Genomic DNA, 20,999 nt, shown 5'->3' with positions numbered 1-20,999 from the left:
CCAATACGAGCTCGAAATGCTCTACCACAGGTTGGGCACAGATAGTCTGGGTGAATATTTGGGGTGGATATTCCAAATTTGCGCATCCTGCATTTACTTTGTGCTGTCCAGGTTCTGCTTTGCTTAAAGAGCACAGTACCTTTTCTTATGTGGGCACGCCATGCTGAGCAGTCCTGTGCCAGTGTCTCCCATGTTGCACAGTCAAATTCAAAGTTCTTGAGAGAGACCTTAAGTGTCCTTGTATCGTTTCTTCTGGTCACCATGTGATCAGCTGCCCCATGCCAGTTCTCCATAAAATAGTGTTTTTGGCAAGCGTACATTTTGCATTCAAACAACATGGCCAGCCCATCGGAGTTACACTCTGGGAAGCATAGTTTGAATGCTTGGCAGTTCAGCTCGAGCAAGGACTTCAGTGTCTGGTACCTTATCATGCCAGGTGATCCTCAGAATTTTCCCAAGACAGTTCAAGTGGAAGCGATTCAGTTTCCTGGAGGAAACCTAGAGGGTTTATTAAGTACTAAACAAACCACCCCATCCCAACAACCAAAAGATCTGAGCCTGAGATGAGTAACAGTGCTTACAGCTATCAGAATTGGAAGAAACCTCAGAGATAATCTAGTTCCAACCTCATCACTCCCTCTAACTACAAATCAGGTAAAAAAAAATTTTAAATTTAAATTAAAAAAGAATTTCTTTCTTTGCTGAGGTGGGTCACCAAAGGTGTGGAACACAAATATACTGTTAGATTCTGTTGATGCGCTGATTACTTTTGAACTGGTTTTTTTCCTCTTTCTTTTATGTTCTTTGTTATAGGAGTCATAGAAATGACTCCTGTCAGAGAGGGATATATTTAAAAATGTGATGTAAAAATAAAAATTAATTTTTTAAAAAAGTTTATAAGTGCTTAAATTAATTCCACATTGAAATTAAAGAGTAAAATCAGAATATGGAAATTAACTTGAAATGTTAGGGCAAGAGAGTGGGAGGGAGGGAATAAGCATTTAAAATAGAGCTCACTAAGTGGCAGACTGTGCTAAGCACTTTACAAATATTATCTCACAACAACTCTGCGAGGTAAGTGCTGGAAAGTGGTTTCTCAGGCCAGGATGTTAACTCAGGTTTGAAAGTGGAACAAAATGAAACACTCAGAGATCATCTGACAGTTACCAAAAAAGATACTCATGCAAAAGAATCTCAACAAACAGACAGACCTCAGTTCCTTTAATTTCCTGAGCCTGTGTTGTCCACTATGGGGGAAGCTGCTGGGACTCCTTGTGGCCTTTTTGTACTCAGGTGGCCAAGAAGCTTTGTCAGCTGCTGGAACCTTTAGTCTTCTGAGTCAATTTTTTTAAGATGAATTTTTAAAAAATTTGTTGCGTGGGGCAAAACACAGTGGGGTGCTGAACTGGGTGGGTGGGCGGAGGCCAAGGGATAACGAGTTAGTGGATTTCTATGGAGATGGGATGGGGAAGAATATCTGAAATTCTTCCCAGCCAGACATTGAAAACCATGTTACTATGAACTGCAAATGTCTGCATGAGTAGCAGTGAATAATAGCTAACATTTATATAACGCTTTAAAGTTTGCAAAGAACTTTACAGGTATTATCTTATTATTGTTATTATTAAACTCTAAGTTTCCCATTTTACAGATGGGAAACTGAGGCAGACAGAGGTTAAATGACTTGCCCAGGGCAAGTGAGTAAGACTGAGGCAGAATTGACTTTGTCAGCATTCAACTGTGCCAATTAGCCTTCTCTATTAGAAAGGATTATAAAATAGTAAGAGCATTTTATTTCCATAATTATAATTGTTCTCCCTGCATCAAATCTTGCCCCATTCCAATCCATTCTCCGCTCAGCTGGCAAAGTGATTTTTCTCAAGCGAAGTTCTGATCTGTAACCATGTCATCTTACTTAGTAAACTCCAGTAACTCCCTATTGCCTTCAGAATCAAATATGATGTCGTCTATTTGGCATTTAAACCTTAACCATTGGGGCCTTTTCTACTCCATGGACTTGAGGATCCAACTCCATTTGCCCAGGCTCACCTTCGTGACTGGAATGCTCTTCCTCCTCTTGACTTTTTTTCAGTACTCTGCTCACATCCTACCTTCAGTAAGAGACCTTTCCTGGAAAGACCCAGCTGCTAGTCCAACTGTCAAATTACCTTCCATCTACCCCTGTCTTCGCATAGTTATTTATGTGTTGTCTTTCCTCTCTCCCCCTAGCAGAATGCAAATGCTTGATAGATGCCAGGACCATACAGTGTGTCAAGAGGAATGCTGTGAGATCTTGAGCAGTCAGATCAATCTTCCCAAAATATTGAGTTCATTATATTGTCCTTCGGGTTGAATTGGTTCCCACTAGCTAGAGAATAAAGCACAATATCCTTAGGCTGACATTTAACGCTTAATCACAATCTGACTTCTTGTTATGTAGCCAACCGTACCTTTTACTCTTTCATCTCAGAAATTCTCTGCCCCTATCACTTATGATCACTTTTGTTATAGCTAAATGCTTCCCATCTCTACCTAAATTTCTTTTTTTCCACGTATTTCCACTTAAGTCCGTCCTCAAGATCACTTCACAGCTTCTTTCTCTAGCACTCATCACCACATTTCCAGGTTCCCTGGAGTCTATTAAAAAGTGAAGGACCCAAAATGGGCTCGTCCGGGATTTGAACCCGGGACCTCTCGCACCCGAAGCGAGAATCATACCCCTAGACCAACGAGCCGACGAAAGGTCTGGACCAGAGAGAAACTTCTGAGGCTGTGTGTGCAAGGGTGTGTGCGCCGAGAAAATGAATTCTTGGGGTCTCTGGATAAAGGGCAAAACTGCAGAACAGAAAATTGTTAATACGGACGCCTGGCCCAGAGCTCAGACTCCGGGCTACAGCTCCTCCCAGAAAACAGCGCGTTTAGAGAAGTTGGAAGGAGGGAAAGGGTCCTCAACTCCGCCCCTTGTGTGTTTCAGTCCGTGTGTGTGTGTGCGCCTGTGTCTGTGTGTGTTTCTGTGTGTCTGTGTCTGCGTCTGTCTGTGTGTCTGTCTCTGTCTGTCTGTCTTCCCCTCAGGTACCCATCTCTTCACATCATTCCCTGTTTAGCGTCCTAGGACCCCCAGATTGTACCTGGCCTCAGTCCAGCTATCCTTTATCCTGGGATCTCCGTATTAAAGTCCCCTCCCCACTCCACCCTCTTCTGTCTCTGTCCTTTTACCTCCATTCTAGCTATTTCCCAGGATCCCGCCGGGGGGTCCAGCTCCTGTCTCTGAGTGCTCAAGTACTGCCCCGGTTTCCACAGATGACCCTGACCTTTGAGGATGTGATCACTTACCTCTTCCCAGGAGAATAGGGACTACTTGGTCTAACACAAAGACCCTTTTCCTGGGCTTGATGAAGGAGAATTATCGGGCTAGTCTCTAATTCCTATGTGAGTGAGACTCCCTCTTACTTCTCTCTTCTCAACCCCTCTTGAGGCCCTGGGAACTAGGAGCACCTAGAAAACAGACTAGAAAAGAGGACGGAGATAGAATGAGAGGGCTTCTTTCATTCCTGTACATAGATGTTCGGTGCCAAGGATTCATACAAAGATGACTCGAAGACGGCCTTCATGGGACTGACAGTCTGATTGGGGGAAAAGAAATACATACAGCATGAGAGTTATAAGATTAGTACGTATATAGGAGCAGGGGTAGGTGGGGGAGAGACTGAGCATGGTGTACTAAAACAATCAGGGGAGGCGTAGGGTCAGGGATGACCCTTGGGCTGAGAATTGGTAGAATTTTGATAGGCAAAAAAGGGCCTGGGAAAGGGCATTCCATTATGTTATATACCTACCTCTCTATCTTTTGCCCACATTAAGAGAACTTTTGATTCTTGACCTAAACCAACTGGATTGAAAAAAGGTAAGAGATCCCCAGGGGAACCAGGAACCCTCTTGGACTTCCCTCATCCTATACCCCCATCTTTCCTCATTTTCCTTCCACTGAAAGGAAAAATTAAACTGTTCTACTTCGGTGAAGAACCTTCACTCAACTGTCACTAGTATCTCTCCAGGACAGTGAGACGTACCCTGAGCCTAGGCTCACAGGCTTCCCATCAAAGTAGAAGTTCATATTATCATTCTGTACTTTTCTAGTTCTTTGCCCTTGTGTCTGTTCAGGATAACACTTCTTGAATTTGCCAACAATCTTCATCGTCCCAACATTTCCAATTGTCCTCTACTTTTCCTGCCATTAGAGAGACAATATGCTACAATAAATGAATAAATAAATGAATGAATTCATTAAAGAGCATTTATTAAGCCCTTCTTGCCAACCACTGTCCTAAGTACTGGAGCATAGTCAATAAAGCCAAGTCAATCCTTGCCCTCAAGGAGCAGACAACAAATACAGGGGATTAGTGGCCAGAGAAGGGACACTTTGTTACTGATAGTTGCAGGGAAAGTTATAGCAGGGCCATAGTAAGTAATTGAGATACTTTTGGGGGGGGGGGGGGAATGGAAGAGGCGATTTAATTATGGTCTCAGAAATAAAGGAGGAGAAGAGTGTAATGGTTATGAACACAATAGCAATAAGCTTAGGGAAGCTGTAGAAAACATGAAAGCAGAATAGGGAGAGAAGTGGAGTGTGGTTAGGGCATTTCTGGAATAGTAGACTAGGAAAGCCATTCACTAATAAAGACAGTGGAGTCCCAGAGATTAAAGTAGAAAGAAATGGGTTTGGGCTCGCTTTTAGCTATGTGATTGTGAGCAAGTTATTTTATATCTCAGAACCTCAGGTTCCTCTCCTGTAAAATAGGAGATTCTAATACTTCCTTAGGAGCATGGCATAGTAAATAGAGAGTCAACCTTGGAGTCAAGAGAATCTAGTTTTAATCCCACCTCTAACCAATACTAATTACATGAGAAGGCACATAAACCTTATTATTATTAAATTAATTATATATTAAATGTGTGTGCATATGTGTATATATGTATAATCCCATAATTATATGAGGTAACATATATACCCCAGTAGCCCTATATGAGAGTTGAACAACTTCACTAGAGTGTTTCCTATCCCTATGGCATCAGGAGAGAAGAATGCCTTTTTACAAAATTTAACAACCCCGCCTCCCAACTCCCAGCCTTAATCCTTGTAGGAGATAGAATGAAAAATTGATTTATAGAGTCCAAGCAGGGCAACCCCAAGCTTCCTTTTGCTTGACTGGGATGCCAATTTAATATGTTTGGAGAGGAAGAAGGAAGGAGGCTATGTATTTCAACCAAGGCACTAAGTGCACTTAGGGATGCAGTAGACAAGCATGTCAATCTGCCTTTGAGTCTTGCCTTGAGGAAGATCTTCGCTCAACTGAGGCCTCAGACACTTACCTCAAATCTCGAGCAAGTCACTTAACCCCCATTTGTTTCAGTTTCCCCATCCTAAAAGTGGTGATAATAATAACACTAGGTCTCAGGGTTTTTGTGAGCATTAAATGACATAAAAATTGTAATAGTAGTGTCTGGTAGCAGTAGTGCTATGTAAATGTTAGCTATTTTGTATTATGCTAGTTCTGCCTTGAGAGTCAGAGTATACAATTTTGAGTCTTACACTTGAACTTTGAGTCTTACACTCTGAGTAACTATAGGTTCATATCCTTACTTAACCTTGCCTCAGTTTCCTTATCTGTAAAATTTAGATAATATCTACTGAGATTGTTGTAAAGATGGAATGAGATAATGTGTAGCCCTTACTTTAAATGCCTATATCCAGAGACTACAGGTGGTGTTATTGTAGCTTCAAGAAACACAATGTTTGGAGAAAACAGTTTGTTTTGACAATTTGAAGAAGGTTAAAAAATGGTTTGATGTACAACACTTCTCTCTACGGAGTAAAAGAAAAGATGTACGTTTTCTCTCCGATCCCTGAAGAACTATGAAGAATTTGTACTATAGTATACTTTTTGGATGGAGTCAGGGAGTATATATATGCTTATCTGTGACCCATGAGGATAGATGCAGAATCTGTGCAACATATTTGTTACAAGAGTTTTGTCTTTTTTTCAGTTAAGATTGGGAGAGGTGAGAAGAAGCTAGGGAAAACGTTTTAAAAAAAAGGTCATTGAATCATTTTTTAAATGCACAGAAGAGAAAGATCAGAAGAATTAAACAAGCAGAACTGCTTAGAAAGTTAGATGCTGAAATTATTATATACTTAAAAAAGAAAGGCAAGTTGTATATAATATTCAAAGTTTCATGTACTAAATAATAAAGAGGAGAGTGGGGGAAATACTTTCATTATCTTCTCTCCCAAAAAACTAAGAAGTAAAGAAACTTTTTAAAAAATGAAAACTGTTGTATTATTTCCTGAGGAAATCCTGAAAAAGAAAAACATCAAGCAGTGTATGTAAGGCACGCAGCAGGGCACCATATTGCTTCTGTGGTACCCAATCTTATCTATGGAGGAACCAGATCCAGCTGAACTTCCCAGGGAAATACAATCAATAAAGACTGTTTCTCATACTGAAGAGATTTTGCCATGGAGTAGGTAGAAGCTTCATCTCCAGAAAAAGAGGTCTCCCATTAAGATTCCCCACTCCCTTGACTCTGTTGGCACCAGAGAAGTCCCTGAATATCTAGATTCTTTTCTTTCTTTTTTTTTATTTCAGACTAGATCTTCCAATTTTGCCCAGGTTTAAAATACGTTTACCACTGAGTCAACCTGGTAGCCTTCTCCTCTGAAGGGTTCACTATATTCATGCCCATCTCATTGTAAATACCCAGTTGGCTTTAGCCCTCTGAAATTCAGAATTTTCAAGATCAATCAAGCCACCAACCAAAGTCTTAAAAGAAGTAAGAACTACAGTTGTTTTCCACCATGCCAAATTTCTTCTTCATCATCATCATCATCATTTTGTAGTTATTTCTGGGAAGAGAAAAAGAAAACAAGAAGTAAAGATTGTTTATTGAAGTGAGATCTAGTTGTGCAATGGAAAACTAAACCCTTGCTATTTCTCTTGCCCAGACTCACCCATGAGACCCGGAGCCCTTCCCCTTTCAATGACCACGCTGCAAGGGCAGTTTTTAGCCAGAAAGAGAGCTTGTACAACCACCTGCTCTCTACAAAACTGGAGTATTCTCTTTTCTATGCAGTAGGTGCCAGAGCAGTAGGTTCTTTGGTCCTCAAAAAGAAAAAAAAATCAGCAAAACTGATCAGTGCATTGAAAATGTCTGAAAATATATGCAATGTACCATACCCTTGAACCTCTCATTACTACAAGAATACGAGCCTTGTTTGTCTAGTCCAGCTCCTTCATTTTATTGGGAAAGTTGCCTTAACCAGAACCAGAATAATTCCTTCACTTACCTGGACCTCAGTTTCTTCCTCTGTAAATGTATGAACAGGAGTGGGGAAAGGAGAGAGGAATTTCCATTGATGAGTTCCCACAGATGCTGCTTTACAAAGGATGGATACCTGTCTTCTAGACATGAATTACTGTAAATTACTGTGTAAAATTAGGATAACTGAACTAAATGACCTAAAAGGTATCTTTTAGCTCTGGAATTCTATGGCTATCAGCTGTAAGAGTGCATTAAGTATAAGTTGTCCTTGAAGCATTAATTCACCCTTTATTGCACCTTCAGCCTCTCTTTTAACATCTTCAGTAATGGGAAGCACCATCTAGCGACATGGCAAACCATTCAAATTCTGGATACCTCTGATTGTTGGATTATTCCTTTTGATAGCGAACCAAAATCTGCTTCTCTGTGATACAGGAAAATTACAAACCCTATCCCTAAAATTTGCCTTCCCTGCTTTCCCATGGTATTTATAGTTTTATGTTCTGTATGCTGAAAATAGTCTAACTCCATGCACAAAATTGTTTCCTGTGTTAGAAATAAGAAGGATCCTATTTGACCCATTTTATGATGAAGAGAGAGAAAATATATTATATGCAGGCTTGCAAAACATAAACTGGATTCTTAGATTGCCAAGGCATTGACTGTCTTCCCCTTAAGTTTCCATAGATGTTGGTCACCTACTTTCGAGATATGAATAACTGCTTCCTCTATCTGCTTCCATGTAGCACTCTTGAAGGTGCCCTTATCTCATCTGGGAAATTGAATTACGTAATCTAGTCCCAAAGTTCTCTCTTACTCAACGCCAGTTCCCAGATTGTGATCAAAGAATGAGGTCACAATGTTTTTGAAGGCTCCTACCTTCTCCCGGCTTCTGATCTCACTAGTCACTTGCTTCCCATCCTTACATGACTTCTCATATGTCTGTAATCATATAAACAAGCAATTCTATTTGCTAGAACTTTGGGATCCGTTTCCCTGAAAAGAGAATCCATCATTGCTGTTCACAATAAACTGTGATTAATTTATTATTTAATTAGATTTGTGGTCATTGTGTCATCTGTAACTTCTGCCTTTTTGCCTAGTTCTGCCTTTAGGATAACAGAATCAGATTTAGAAGTGGAAAGAAACTTTGAAGTCATCAAGTCACTCACCTTCATTTTACAGATGGGGAAAATGAGATACAGAGTTTAAATTTGTCTTTCACTTGACAGTTCACCCATATGACTGTCATTTTCTATGTCTTTTGATATTGACTCTAACCAGTTGTAGACTCCCTCCTACACTTCATATTTGTGTTTCAGTCTTGTCCCTCTTCTCACCAAGGCAGTTCCATGAATGCAGGAGAATTTGTCCTCCTTCTTCCAGGTCCACTACCTTCCCTTCTGTCTTTGGTACCTAGAACTATTGTAAAGGAGGGACTTTTCTCTTAATGTTTGTGGAAAATGTTTGCAACTGTTATTGTATGTCTAAAAGTAATTTTGATGTCATAAATCTGTGGCAAAGAGATTGTGCAAAAAAGAGATTGTGACACAGCCCAGGACAAATATATTTCTTTAACATTTCTTCACTGAATTTAGAGCTGGGAGGGACTTTGGAGTCCAACCCTTTCATTTTGAAGTTGAGGAAGTTGAAAGTCCTGAGATGCATGACATTGTGCCCAATGGCACAAACACACAAAGTTGCTAGATCAGTATTCAACCAAGTCCTTCTGACTCTGTGTCCAGTATTCTCTACAAAAGTGTGAGGGGGAAGGGATGGGAAGGGATCTCCAGTAATTCTGTTCTATATCTTGCCACTGCACCCAGATAGCTCTAGAGGAGAAAGTGAGGTTGGTGATTTTGCACAGCCCTCCCTCGCTTAAATCCAATTCACTTGCAAGTCACCTTCCTGATGTCACGGTCTTCTTTGAGAAGGAAGAAGAAACATCAACAAAAGTATGAATTGCCTAAATCGCATAACCAGGAACAGAGTCCAGTCATTACCAATCTCAGCTCCTCTGAGAGACTTTTAAAATAAGAGCTTATTATAAATAAGAATTTTAAAATAATTGAAAAGCTCTTTTAAAAAGCATAGTGCTTTCAAGTTTGCACTTATGTATCACATATATATATCACATGTATATATTATATATGGGGATTATGTATAATGTTATGTATAATGTTATTATATATGCTTCCATATCTCTTCCCATTAGAATATAAGTTCTTTGAAGTTGGAACTCAAAGTTTTAGGAATAACTGTCGAGTACTGTTCTTGCCGCTAGGAAATAAGAAATACAGGTAAAGGGGTATAGAAAGTTATTTGGCCCAACAGTTCAGAGGAGAGGATGGAGACAAGGGCAGAGAGGAATGATGGAGGAGGGAGCGGAGTGGTGATGGGGGCAATTGGAATGCTCGGTGTTTTGGGGTGGGGGGAGGGGATAAGGGGGGAGAAAATTTGGAACCCAAAAATTCTGTGAAAATGAATGTTAAAAGTTAAATAAATTAAAATTAAAAAAAATAAAAAGGACAAAGAAAAAAAGAATATAAGTTCTTTGAAGGCAAGAATGATTCATATTGATTTTTATATTCTGGTACAGTACCAGGCACATAATAGACACTTAATAAATGAATATTGATTGACTGCTGTGATTGTGAATCATGGAATACTATAATCTCTGAAGAATTATAGTTGTGGGTCATCTAGGCAATAGAGAGACCCAGGAAGGTTGTAAATAGACTGTAGCATATTATCAAACCAATTATAAGAAATTATATATAATATAAATAAATGTAAAAATATATAATTATATTTATATGTATGTGTGTGTGTATATATATATTATATTAGAGATTAGAGATATCCAACTATAAAGAGAAGTAGGCTGGTTACACGGTGAGAGCTGGGGATAATTTGATAGAGTGCCTCACCGGCATCCGCACCCTAACAATAGATCTTAGAGAAAGGTCCCTAGCCTGTTGAGTTTCCTGCCTCTGAAGGATTTACAGGAGGGCGCAGACGAGATGCTCAGAGAATGAGAAGGCGCAGTCTTTTAAAACGCCAGTCCAGGAAGAGGATTAGATCATCGACTCCAGTCTAGTTGTATGTAATTGGCCTGTGTCCCCGTCACTCAGCCCAACCTCGGACTCCTGCCTCTCCCATTGCCTCTCCCCCAGGAGGCGGGCCCAGCCAATCAGAGCGGAATAGAGGCAGCCTCAGCCAATACTGCTGGCGCGGGATATTCGAATGCGTTTCCTTCGGTACTGGCCCGAGGTTCGCCTTCTTCTTACACTGAGCTGGTGGCTCCTCCGAGGGGAGTCGTGGAGGCCCGAACTGTAGGTAGTCCTGCGGTGTGGCGGGCGGGCTTACGTGCGGGAATGGAGCTGGTGGTTCGCGGGGCACTGGGACTGGAGAGTGAGGGGACGGGGGTGGGGGGGAGGGGAGAAGCGAGTCAGTGCCGCGCGCAGGGCTGTTAACCAGGAAGCGCGCGCACTGCCCAGCTGGCGCGCGTCTGCCCCTCTGCAGACTGGCAGCTACCTCTGCCCAGGCCCGAGGGTGACGGGGTTCCTGAAGGGGAAGGGGCAATGGAGGCCAAGGCGAAGGGAGCTCTTCTGAAGGAGCCAGGGGCGTCCCCTCTTAGAGGCGAGCAGCCGGAGGGGGCCACGGCCCCGCCCTTAGAGAGCCCTTCTCCCCCTACTGCCCCTCCTCCCTCCTTACCCCTCCTCTTCCCCTCCTTCTCTCCTCCTTCCCCTCCTCCCCTCCCCCCCTCCCCTTTTCTTGCTCTCTTCTGCTCTTTCCCCCTCCTAGGCTACCTACCCTTCATTGACACTGTCAGAACCCAGAGTCAGGCTCAGGCTTGTCAATTTCCTCCAGTGGCTGGAGCCAGGACTTCCCATTCGGGACTGGTCTGTCTCAAGAAGAGCCCGGTTTTACCTATATGGTCGTTTGTGATGTCAATTTGGTTCCATCCCAGATGGATGCGGGGCACAACTGCGGGAGAAGGGGTCTCCGTTGTCCCCCCCACTCCCTTCCTCTCTTTGCCAGCTCGGTGGTTAGAGAGAGCTGGACCTGGAGTCTCGGCCTCAGACATTTACTAGCTGTGTGATTCTGGGCAAGGCTCTGTTAACCTCGGTGTCCACCTTGATCATAGTAACATCTGTCTAGTAGGTGCTTAATAAATAGTTCCTCCCTGGGGCATACATTTAACCATGGTCTTTGTGAGGATAAAGAGCCATCCAAGGGAAGGATGGATATATGCATTAATCTGGGCTTTTCTCAGCCCCAGTGAACAGAGAAGAGGGAATGTCGGAGTCTGTGTGGCATGGTGGAAAAATCGAGGTGCTTGGGTTTGAATCTCACCTCCAGTGCTTGTGTGGACAGGGAAGATCACTTAAACTTCTCTGAGCTTAATTTCCCTAATCTGTAGAATGGAGATGATAAACCTGTAGTATTTATCCCAGAAAGTTGTTAGATATTCAAATAAGAACTCTATTTAAGGTGCTTTACTGACCCTCAAAGTGCTTTGTATATGTCATTATTAAGGCTAGATGGCTCGATTTATAGATCATAGAAAGACAGAAGTGAAAAGAACCTTAGAAATCAATATCGTTCCAATCGCCTCTTTCCATGAATGAAAAACTTGAGCCCCAGAAAGTGGAAATGACTTTTATAGGGTCACTCTTGTTAGAATCAGTCTGATGGAACCCAGATTTCCTGAATCCTTGGTCCAGTATATTTTCTATTGTTCCATTATGCCTCTCATCTTTCTTTTTCCTACCCAGAATTCCCTCCACTCCCTTTTCCTTTGCAAGATGTCAGAGAAGGAGAAGGCCCATTTAGGATCTCACAGCACATCCTTGGTAAGGGGCAATTGTGGGAAGTTCATATGTGACATCTGAGGGAAATATATCCAGAGTAATGTTTTCTAACACCTGGGTTACTCTCAAGGGCCTCTGGGTAATTTTATTTCATTTCATTTTTTAAAATATGTAACGTTTAAAAAGTTTGAGGGATGTAGTTTCTGAGTAGTTAATCATTTTATTAATCATACTAGCAAATAATTAATAAAAGGGATCAGAACTCTTAAATGCTAAAGACCTCTTATGGAACCCATACAACCCTCGGAAAAGCAGGTGTTCCTGAGGGTATATGTTCATTGTTGGTTGCCAAAGAAGACCATGCCATCAGAGAAATGATGACATGACTTGCACTTGACTTTGTTTTGAGTGAGGGAGAGCTGTGCAGGTCACCAGCCTCACTTCTCCTCTAGAGCCATCTGAATCCAGTGACTGGATATTCATCAGGATGACTGGAGATGACCCAGGATGAGGCAATTGAGGTTAAGTGACTTGCCCAAGGTCACACAGCTAGTGAGTGTCAAGTGTCTGAGGTGAGATTTGAACTCAGGTCCTCCTGACTCCTGCACTGGTGCTCTATCCACTGAACCAAATTGACTGGTTAAATGAATAATAAAGGGAATGAATATATAATGAGAGGGGGAACTCTTTTAATGAGAGGTTGGCTTACCAGACTTTTATCTTGGCATTTATTTCCAAACCACCCCCAGCCTTGGGCAGTCTAATCAAAGAATTTTTCCTCACCCAAACCTGAGTAGAACACAATGGGTTTGCCCACCTGAATTGAATCTGAACAAGGTTGAGGAAAAAGTTGATCCAATTTTATCAGCAATGTTTTTCAGATACTGGCTTGGCCTAGTAGAAGGTTTCAGAAGGGGATAAATCCTATGTCTCCCCAATATTAACAATTAGTTATTTAATAATCATTTCTCTCAAGTAAAAATATAACAAATCTGAGGATTAAATCTCTACAAGGCTTATTGCTTTGAAATGCCAGCAAGCTGTGGGAAAAGGAAAACATGACAGCATCTCCTGGTCTGTTAATTGATTGGGTCAGTCACAATCAATCTGTTGGAGACCTTTGGTCTAGTTGAACTTACATACATAGCAGGATGTGAGAAAAGTTGCTTCAGCAAGCTAAATCCAACAAGCATCTTTTTGGGTACTTTCTATGTACAAGGCACTGTACTACGTGTTGGGGATAAAAAGACAAAAATACAAAACTAGTCCCTTCAAGTTGGTTATTTTTTTAATATATTTTATAAATAAAGATAGGTTTAAAGTGGTTTAAGTAGATTAAAGTACAAATAGAAGTATAATGGATTATTAAGGAGACATCCTTGACATTTTGAAGTTTGTGTTTGGAAAGGTTTTCTCACAGTACATCCCTTAGTATTATAGGAATACTGGAATAGATGAACCATTAGTCAAACCTAGGTTATAATTTGTTCTTATGAAGCCTAAACTGGTAAGGCGAGAAAGAGAAATGAGCTAAACATGAGACTCCATGCCATTTAGTGGAGCTACTGGCCCAAATATTGTGAAGAGTCTGCGTGTCCTTCACACACATCCTGAAGACGTATAATGTTTCAAGAGTGAAGACTGGGTGCAAGAGCACTCACCATCTTTGCTGTGTGAGTTAGAATAAGGCACTTGTGATTTTTAATGGGAAGGTGTTTGGGTGGGCCTCCATCGCCACATTACACATAGAAGTCATGGGGGACACCCCATCCCCCACCTCTGGATTTTCAATAGTACCAGAAATATATCTTCTTTATATGTCTTTGATTTTGCTTTAAGTCATTAAGTGCAAAATATATTTGCTCAAAAGATTATGTAGGCCTTTGAGAGCCTACTTTGATGAAGTATATGGAAGTTTTTGATCACCTTGAGACATTTGTAAAATAAACTTTTCTTAGTTCTGCCTTAAAGAATTTGAGTTTGTGGTATCCTTGTTTGTCTATTGGTGCTTGGGGACAGGACATCTTGGTTAGGGCTAAGAGCTTATTGAAATACTTATGAATCAGTGGTACAACTCACAACCTACCTATCCCTACCTTCTCATCTTATGAGAGATTTATCTAGATGTTTCTCGAAAGCAGGGCTTCTTGATCCTTTAGTGTCATAGAATCCTTGTAGCCCCTTCTATTTTTAAATGAATACAATAAAATATGTAGGATTAGAAAGAAAACCAATTATATTGAAATATAACTTTCAGAATATTTTTTAAAAAGTGCAGAGACCCCAGATGAAGAACCCCTCCTCTAAATCCTTCACAGGAGGTCCACCCAAGATCTCTCTATTGGTGGATACCCGTGCTACGTGACTGGTCTGCTTCCTTTTCTAGTTATGTACCTCTTTAATATCTTTTACACTTCCTCTTTTGTATAATTCTTCATTGTTAATGTGTTGTAGCCTATCTGTGTCCACGTTGCACATTTCCATGGCTCACAGTGATACAGTATGAATATTCATAAAGAATATTGATAAAGCTTTTTTTCCCTACAAATAAGTTTGAGGGTCATTAAAAGGTCTATGCAGTTTCCCAATGACAATCCAGTCTGCTTTTCTCCTATTACTACTCAATTCTGTCATCATCTACCTGATGTCATGTTCTTCTTCAAGAATGAAGTATAAACATAACAACAACCCAATTCTGGGGGACAGTCGTCTGTACTCTACCAAGCTATGTATGCTGATAGTCCTCTATAGATCCCCAGAGCATTGCCTCTTGCCTTGTTGGTTCTCCCAAAGAACTACCAGGCCTTTCTATCCACCTTTCAGCCGAACTCTCCTACATGTAATGTCTCCAGCAGTTAGACTGTGAGCAACTTGGGAGCAAGGATTGTCTTCTATTTGTACATCCAGTGCTCAGCACACACACAATAAGTGTTTAATAAATGTTTTTTCATCCGTTCATTAATGGACAATAGGTATTCTTCATTCACTTGATGAATTCACTGTATGAATAGTGAGGCTGAACTCTCAAGGGATCTCATTTGAAGTCTCCTGCAGTATTCCAGATCTTGATGTAATTCGCAAAAATAAGCCTCTGGATGACCTCACCATCTGTAGGAAACATGCCTTCCATTTCAGCTCTACAGTGGGCATCCTCCATGTCAGTGATAAACACCTTTATTGAAAGTTTCTCTGTTTCATGCCTTGTTCAGTTATTAATAATCAAAAGGTAAAACAAAATTCTGTCACATCTTTGAAAGGATCTCGTATGATTTCAAAAAATACTTGGCCCATTGTTGGAAGACAACTTTTTTTGTTTTATTTTGGTTGGGTTCTTTGTTACATTTTGCGTTTTTGAACCACAGTTGTTTATCCTCAAGAAACTAACGATGGAATCGTGTATTTTCTGCATCTTCGACTAATTGTGTATAACTGTGAAGGTGATGTTTGTAGTAGAATCTGCAAAAACTTCCCTATGGTCTCTTCATCAATGATGTCCTTAATACCGGCCCAAATTTCCTAGTCCATCCACTCTACTATGTATGGTTTTCCTAAGTGCTGTTCCTATTTCCACAAATGGCACCTTGAGAACCGTAATGTTAGTTTCTAAAAATAGTGGCTTCATTGTCACTGATGAAAATAATTTGTAATAAAAATCTCCAGTTTTATCCCTAAGTTCTCTAATCCTGACTTAATTGGACCTCTTGTCAAGCTTTCTATGATTTTTCTCCACTGCCTTTTTTCTTTAAATGAGATTATTCTCATGATATTCCACCATTTTCCTCGCAAAGATTTTACAAATCTGGCTACAATGGTTTCTAGCTTCTTTTGATCTTCTGGTAATTTATTTACAATAGTTAAACTTCCTTGTGTTCTTTTGGTATTGATTTAGATTTTTGTTCTAACTGTACACAGTGGAATATTGGCAGCTACTCCTTTCCTGTCTGTTACCATGTGAGCAGTTCGCGTTTGTGATGTTATTTGGTGTCTGCCATGTTTAACACCTGCTCACTCTCTTCTTGAAAACAATACCCATGGTGTGCTCATGGGCTATAAGGGACTATAAACCTTTAGGGGCTCTTGTTTCAGTCTTGAACTATGATTTCCAACATAATTTTTTGCCATCTTCTGTTATGCTAATTTTACATGATATTGCTAAGTTTTATAATACATTTTGAGTATTATAGTACAAATTAAAATATGGAGTTAATTTCTTTACCTTTTCATTTTCAGCAACAAATGATGGCACATATGCTTCAGTTTTTCATGGTCTTTAAAAATGCTTATGAGCACAGCAACATGAAACTAGCAGATGTGCCACAAATTGATGTTTCTTACTGCCGGGACACAGGATAAAACCAACCTCACTAGCTCCTTCATTTGCCTCTCCAAAGACAACTTCTTTTTGTCTTTAAGTAACGTAGGGTGAAAATAGCCCATGACTCATGTTATCTAGATAAATATAAGTGTTAGGAGCAGCAGCTTTGAGTTCTACTTACACAATTGTAGGCTTGAAAGGAGTCTTAAAGGTCATCTGGTTCAGCCCCTTCCCAAAGCAGAAATCATTGAAAAGTGAGTATCCACTCACAACTTTAAAGACTCTTAGTGATAAATAAGGAAGTGCCCTTTAGATTGGGGGTTAGTTGTAGGATCCCTTAAGAAATAGGGAAGGAGAGCACACAGGGACTTTAACAACTGGGATTGCTACCTTTTCTCTGTATTTCCACCTGGTAATAAGGAATGAAGGGACATACCTGCATACACACACACCAGCTTACCCTCATCCCCAAACTCATGCTAATTTACTTTTCCGACAGTATCAGTCCAACCTGAATGCCCTGTCCCTGCGGATACTCCGGAAAGAGTTAGCCACTCCCTCTTCAACCCTCCTCATGAATCGTTCCAGACCTGTTACAGAGCCTTCAAGCGTCCAGCCAGCAGGTACCTTGAAGTTTGGGGGAATACTCTGGAAGTGGAAGGTAATATAAGCTGGGGGAAGATATAGTCCTGTAACGTGAGGGGTTTGAAATTGGACTGAAGATGATCAGGCCAAAAAAAGGGCTATTGACCTTTTATCTTCACAGCTGTACCTGGCAGGATAGGGGTGGAAAACAGCAATACGAAGAGCCTCCCAGTGTAAGTATGCCAGGCCTGAGGATTAGATCCATAAGTATGGATGAATTCATAAGTTTGAAGTGGGGGGTTGGAACGAGGGATACACACAGCTGAGGGAAATAGAGATAAAACCGCAGAAGAATCTAGGGATAGTATATATTGAATAGTGGGATACAGGTGTCTGAGTCTGATGAGAGGGAGGCCTGGTTAAAGGAGGGGAAAAGGGATGAAGATGGACTTGGCAGGTTAAACAACAGCCCTCCCTCTAAACTGGATTTTCCCTTTCTCTCTCAGGCATCAATTCAAAATTGATGACTTTGAAATTGGGCGGCCACTAGGTAAGGGCAAGTTTGGGAACGTGTACCTGGCTCGGGAAAAGAACAGCCAGTTCATTGTGGCGCTGAAGGTTCTCTTCAAGTCTCAGATGGAGAAGGAGGGTGTAGAACACCAGCTTCGAAGAGAGATTGAAATCCAGTCTCATCTTCGGTACGGATGAGTTCTAACTGAAACTGTCTTCCCCTTCCCTGTTGCGGTTACTCTCTCTCCTGGCTTCCTTTTCTGAACCAGTACCCCCATTTCTCCCTTTCCCTTCCCGCCACCCCCACTATTCCTTGAATCCCATTTTATCCACCCATTCCATGTTTTTGTAGATATTAACACCCCCACCCCAATATTTATCCTTTTAAGGAGCTGTCTTTGTTTCTGCTGGGGAGAGGGCCTCTCAGTCCTGCTGTATCCCTTGCTCTTTTCTACAGATTTGTGGACTAGTTTGTTATCAGTTTGTTCCAGTGTTGAGTGCAGTTTTCCCAGCTTGGGGCCTATCACTGGAAAATTTGTCCCATTACTCACATGATCTGTTCCCTATTTTGGGCCCCTTGTTTCCTGGTATCTGGTGTGGTATAGTAAAGAGAAAAGGAGACAGTAGATTCTAGGCTTAGAACTGGAAAGAACCTTGGAGATTATCCATTCCAATTCCCTTCATTTTACAGATGAGGAAACTGAGGCATAGAAAGGAAAAAAAAAACATTTATTAAGCACTTCTTAGATACCAAGCATTGTGCTAAACACTGGAAATGCAAACAAAAAGAAACAGACTCTACCCTCAAGGAGCTTACATTCTAGCAGGAAAAGACAAAGGGAGCTAAAAAATATGATGGAGAGGGGAAAAAAATGGATCCAAGAGTGAAGGCAAGGTGAAAGATCATCTGGGGCCATCACAGGGTTGAAGAGACCATAATGGCTGGTGTGATGGAAATGACTTGCCCAAGACAACACAGGTTGTAGGTGACAGTGTCGGATTTACACCCAAGTCCTGACTCCACATTCAGTGATCACCTCCTCCCCCTTAGGAAGAAATTATTTCATAAGTCTTTAAACACTACATAAATATTAGTTGCTATTATTACCCAATCATTTTGCCTCCTTTTCCTTAGGCATCCCAACATCCTTCGCCTCTACAATTATTTTCATGATCGTAGTCGGGTTTACCTGGTTCTGGAATATGCACCTCGGGGTGAACTCTACAAGGAGCTGCAGAAGAGCCATACATTTGACCAGCAACGCACAGCCACGGTCCGGAAGTGCTGGGGCACAGGGTGTGGCTCTTCTGAGGGGCAATTGAATATAGACATATTGGACTGCTAATGATTAGGATAGGAATATGAGTTAGATTGCTTGTCTGATCTATTCTTTCATCTGCTTCTAGATCATGGAGGAACTGGCAGATGCCTTGATCTACTGCCATGGGAAGAAAGTGATTCACAGAGACATTAAGCCTGAGAATCTACTCATGGGACTTCGAGGAGAGCTCAAGATTGCTGACTTCGGCTGGTCTGTCCATGCCCCCTCCCTTAGGTATGACCAGAGGAAAAGGTACTGGGAACCATACTGGGACAGGGATATATCTGATGATGGGCAGCAGATGTTGACATATGAGGTCTAGAGGATGGTAGTAATTCTTTCTGTACCTTCTCTTGGGAATATGTCTTTAGGTGTGCCTGTTCTATTCTTATCTCATTACTTTTAGCCAAGGACTAGGAGAATGGAGAATTTCTTCATTTCTGGTACTATTGCCCAATCTTCCCCTATTTAGGAGGAAGACAATGTGTGGGACCCTAGACTATCTTCCCCCTGAGATGATTGAAGGACGTACACATGATGAAAAGGTGGATCTTTGGTGCATTGGAGTGCTGTGCTATGAACTATTAGTGGGAAATCCTCCCTTTGAAAGCTCCTCTCACAGTGAGACCTATAGAAGGATCACCAAGGTATGGGTAAAGGTGGGGAAATGGGAGTCACCAGTAGCCCAACTGGTACATAGGGTTGGAGTTGGGAGGGGAATGTGGAAAAGATTCAGTAAGATCCTTATTACAGTTACAGTTCTGGATTGGGAACCTGAGTAGCTTCAGATCTCTAAGCAAAGTCTCTCCTATATAATTTCATTTAATTTCTCCAGGGTTGTGGGTACCTGATGTAGATCTGTTGGCTTGAATAATATCTCATTCTGCCTTCATTTTTCTACTTTAAAAGGTGGACCTAAAATTCCCTCCGTCTATGCCTTCTGGAGCCCAGGACCTGATCTCTAAGCTGCTCAGGCATAACCCCTCAGAACGACTTTCCCTCAGTAAGGTCTTGGAGCACCCCTGGGTGCAGGCCCATTCTCGGAGAGTGCTTCCTCCTTGTCCTTCTCGTCCTGCCCCTTGAACATAGGCCCTTGTAGCAAGATTCCAATGAGGGGTTTCATCAGGGGACCTACTCAGTTGAACAGAATGGCAGAGTTTCTCTAGTTCTCTGGCCAAAAATTATTGTATAGAAAACTTTGACGCATTTCTCTAGTGCCTTGCCAAATTTTGTTAAAGATATTATGTATAGATTTATGTATGTTTTGTATGTTGAAGGGAAATAAAGTGGGAGAGGGTAGGACCCTAACTTCTTTCTCTTTCATCATTATTTCCTCTAACTTCAAAGACTATTTAATAAAGACTTAAATTTTTTTGAATATATGAAGATTGATTATGAACTTGGAGAATAACATCCCACCCCCTCAGTAATTTAGTCTGAATTAAAAGGTCTGACAAGCCAGAATCAGGGAATTGGAATCCATGGCTGATCACTCAGTGCTGCCCTCAAAAAATTCTAGCATCTAGATCAGAAGTAGGGAACCTGTGTGAAGCCTGAATTTAGTCAAAGGGCCACACTTGAGGACCTAGAAGGCCACATATGACTCTGAGGCCCCAGGTTCCCCACCCCTGATCTAGACCTTCTTTGTCAGTTCTATCCCTGAGTTACTGGTACCGTCCATTATCTTTTCCCTTCTCATGCCCAGAATAGAGAGGCAAAGTCATAGACCACATAAAACTGGCAACCTGTATAATCATGTTAATTTCAACTAGATCCCCAATACTATTTGATAATCATTTTATGATTTAATTATCTAACATGTTCCATGGCAGCTCTGCCACCCTACCTTTATTCAAGCCTTTAGGAAGCCCAGCTTTTCACAGACAATTGACCCTCCCTCTTAAACTGAAGAAAGAAGAGCCCTTAGTTCCAATTGTCTCATCCAACCATCTATCCTTTTGATTCATTACCTATTGCCACTACCCTAGTCTAGGTCTACATCACCTCATATTTTGTCACGTTGAGTTTCCATCAACTGCTTCCCTGACTCCAGTCCTCTCTCCCTGAAACCAATCGGTTAACTGAGTTATTGAATGAACTAATTATGCTCAACACTGACCATACGCTCTG

At 41.3% G+C, this 20,999-nt stretch overlaps 1 protein-coding gene, 1 long non-coding RNA gene and 1 other non-coding gene across 6 annotated transcripts; 1 reads left to right on the top strand and 2 right to left on the bottom strand.

Annotated features, from left to right (window-relative positions):
• Nucleotides 1-2,663: 2,663 nt before the first annotated feature.
• TRNAP-CGG (transfer RNA proline (anticodon CGG)) lies at nucleotides 2,664-2,735 on the bottom strand. Its single transcript has one exon. It is a non-coding gene; the product is annotated as a tRNA-Pro (tRNA).
• Nucleotides 2,736-6,338: 3,603 nt separating this feature from the next.
• On the bottom strand, nucleotides 6,339-8,116 carry LOC140523564 (uncharacterized). Its single transcript, XR_011973422.1, has 3 exons — nucleotides 8,023-8,116; nucleotides 7,010-7,160; nucleotides 6,339-6,904 (listed from the first exon to the last, which is right to left on the bottom strand). It is a non-coding gene; the product is annotated as an uncharacterized lncRNA (long non-coding RNA).
• A 2,321-nt stretch (nucleotides 8,117-10,437) lies between these two features.
• AURKB (aurora kinase B) lies at nucleotides 10,438-20,247 on the top strand. 4 transcript variants are annotated; one of them, XM_072641109.1, is made up of 9 exons: nucleotides 10,490-10,655; nucleotides 12,102-12,179; nucleotides 16,952-17,075; nucleotides 17,219-17,270; nucleotides 17,544-17,735; nucleotides 18,683-18,821; nucleotides 18,955-19,103; nucleotides 19,342-19,516; nucleotides 19,779-20,247. In XM_072641109.1, the coding sequence occupies exons 2-9, from the start codon at nucleotides 12,132-12,134 to the stop codon at nucleotides 19,950-19,952; spliced, it is 1,053 nt and encodes a 350-aa protein (XP_072497210.1). In that variant the 5' UTR covers nucleotides 10,490-10,655; nucleotides 12,102-12,131; the 3' UTR covers nucleotides 19,953-20,247. The 4 variants fall into 4 exon arrangements, with proteins under 4 accessions (XP_072497212.1, XP_072497210.1, XP_072497213.1 ...); XM_072641110.1 differs by having other exon boundaries at nucleotides 10,548-10,659; XM_072641111.1 differs by lacking the exon at nucleotides 12,102-12,179 and having other exon boundaries at nucleotides 10,438-10,655.
• Nucleotides 20,248-20,999: the final 752 nt, after the last annotated feature.

The sequence above is a fragment of the Notamacropus eugenii genome, chromosome 2 (assembly GCF_028372415.1).
Source record: "Notamacropus eugenii isolate mMacEug1 chromosome 2, mMacEug1.pri_v2, whole genome shotgun sequence".
NCBI lineage: Eukaryota > Metazoa > Chordata > Mammalia > Diprotodontia > Macropodidae > Notamacropus > Notamacropus eugenii.
The sequence above is the reverse complement of the archived record's forward strand: the minus strand, read 5'-3'. Positions and strand labels throughout refer to the sequence as shown.

Coding starts and splice junctions, on each gene's coding strand:
- AURKB (XM_072641109.1), top strand. CDS start 12,132: ATGTCAGAGAAGGAGAAGGCCCATTTAGGATCTCACAGCACATCCTTG. Junction 17,076..17,218: donor TTCAAGCGTCCAGCCAGCAG/GTACCTTGAAGT, acceptor TTATCTTCACAG/CTGTACCTGGCAGGATAGGG. Junction 17,736..18,682: donor GAAATCCAGTCTCATCTTCG/GTACGGATGAGT, acceptor CCTTTTCCTTAG/GCATCCCAACATCCTTCGCC.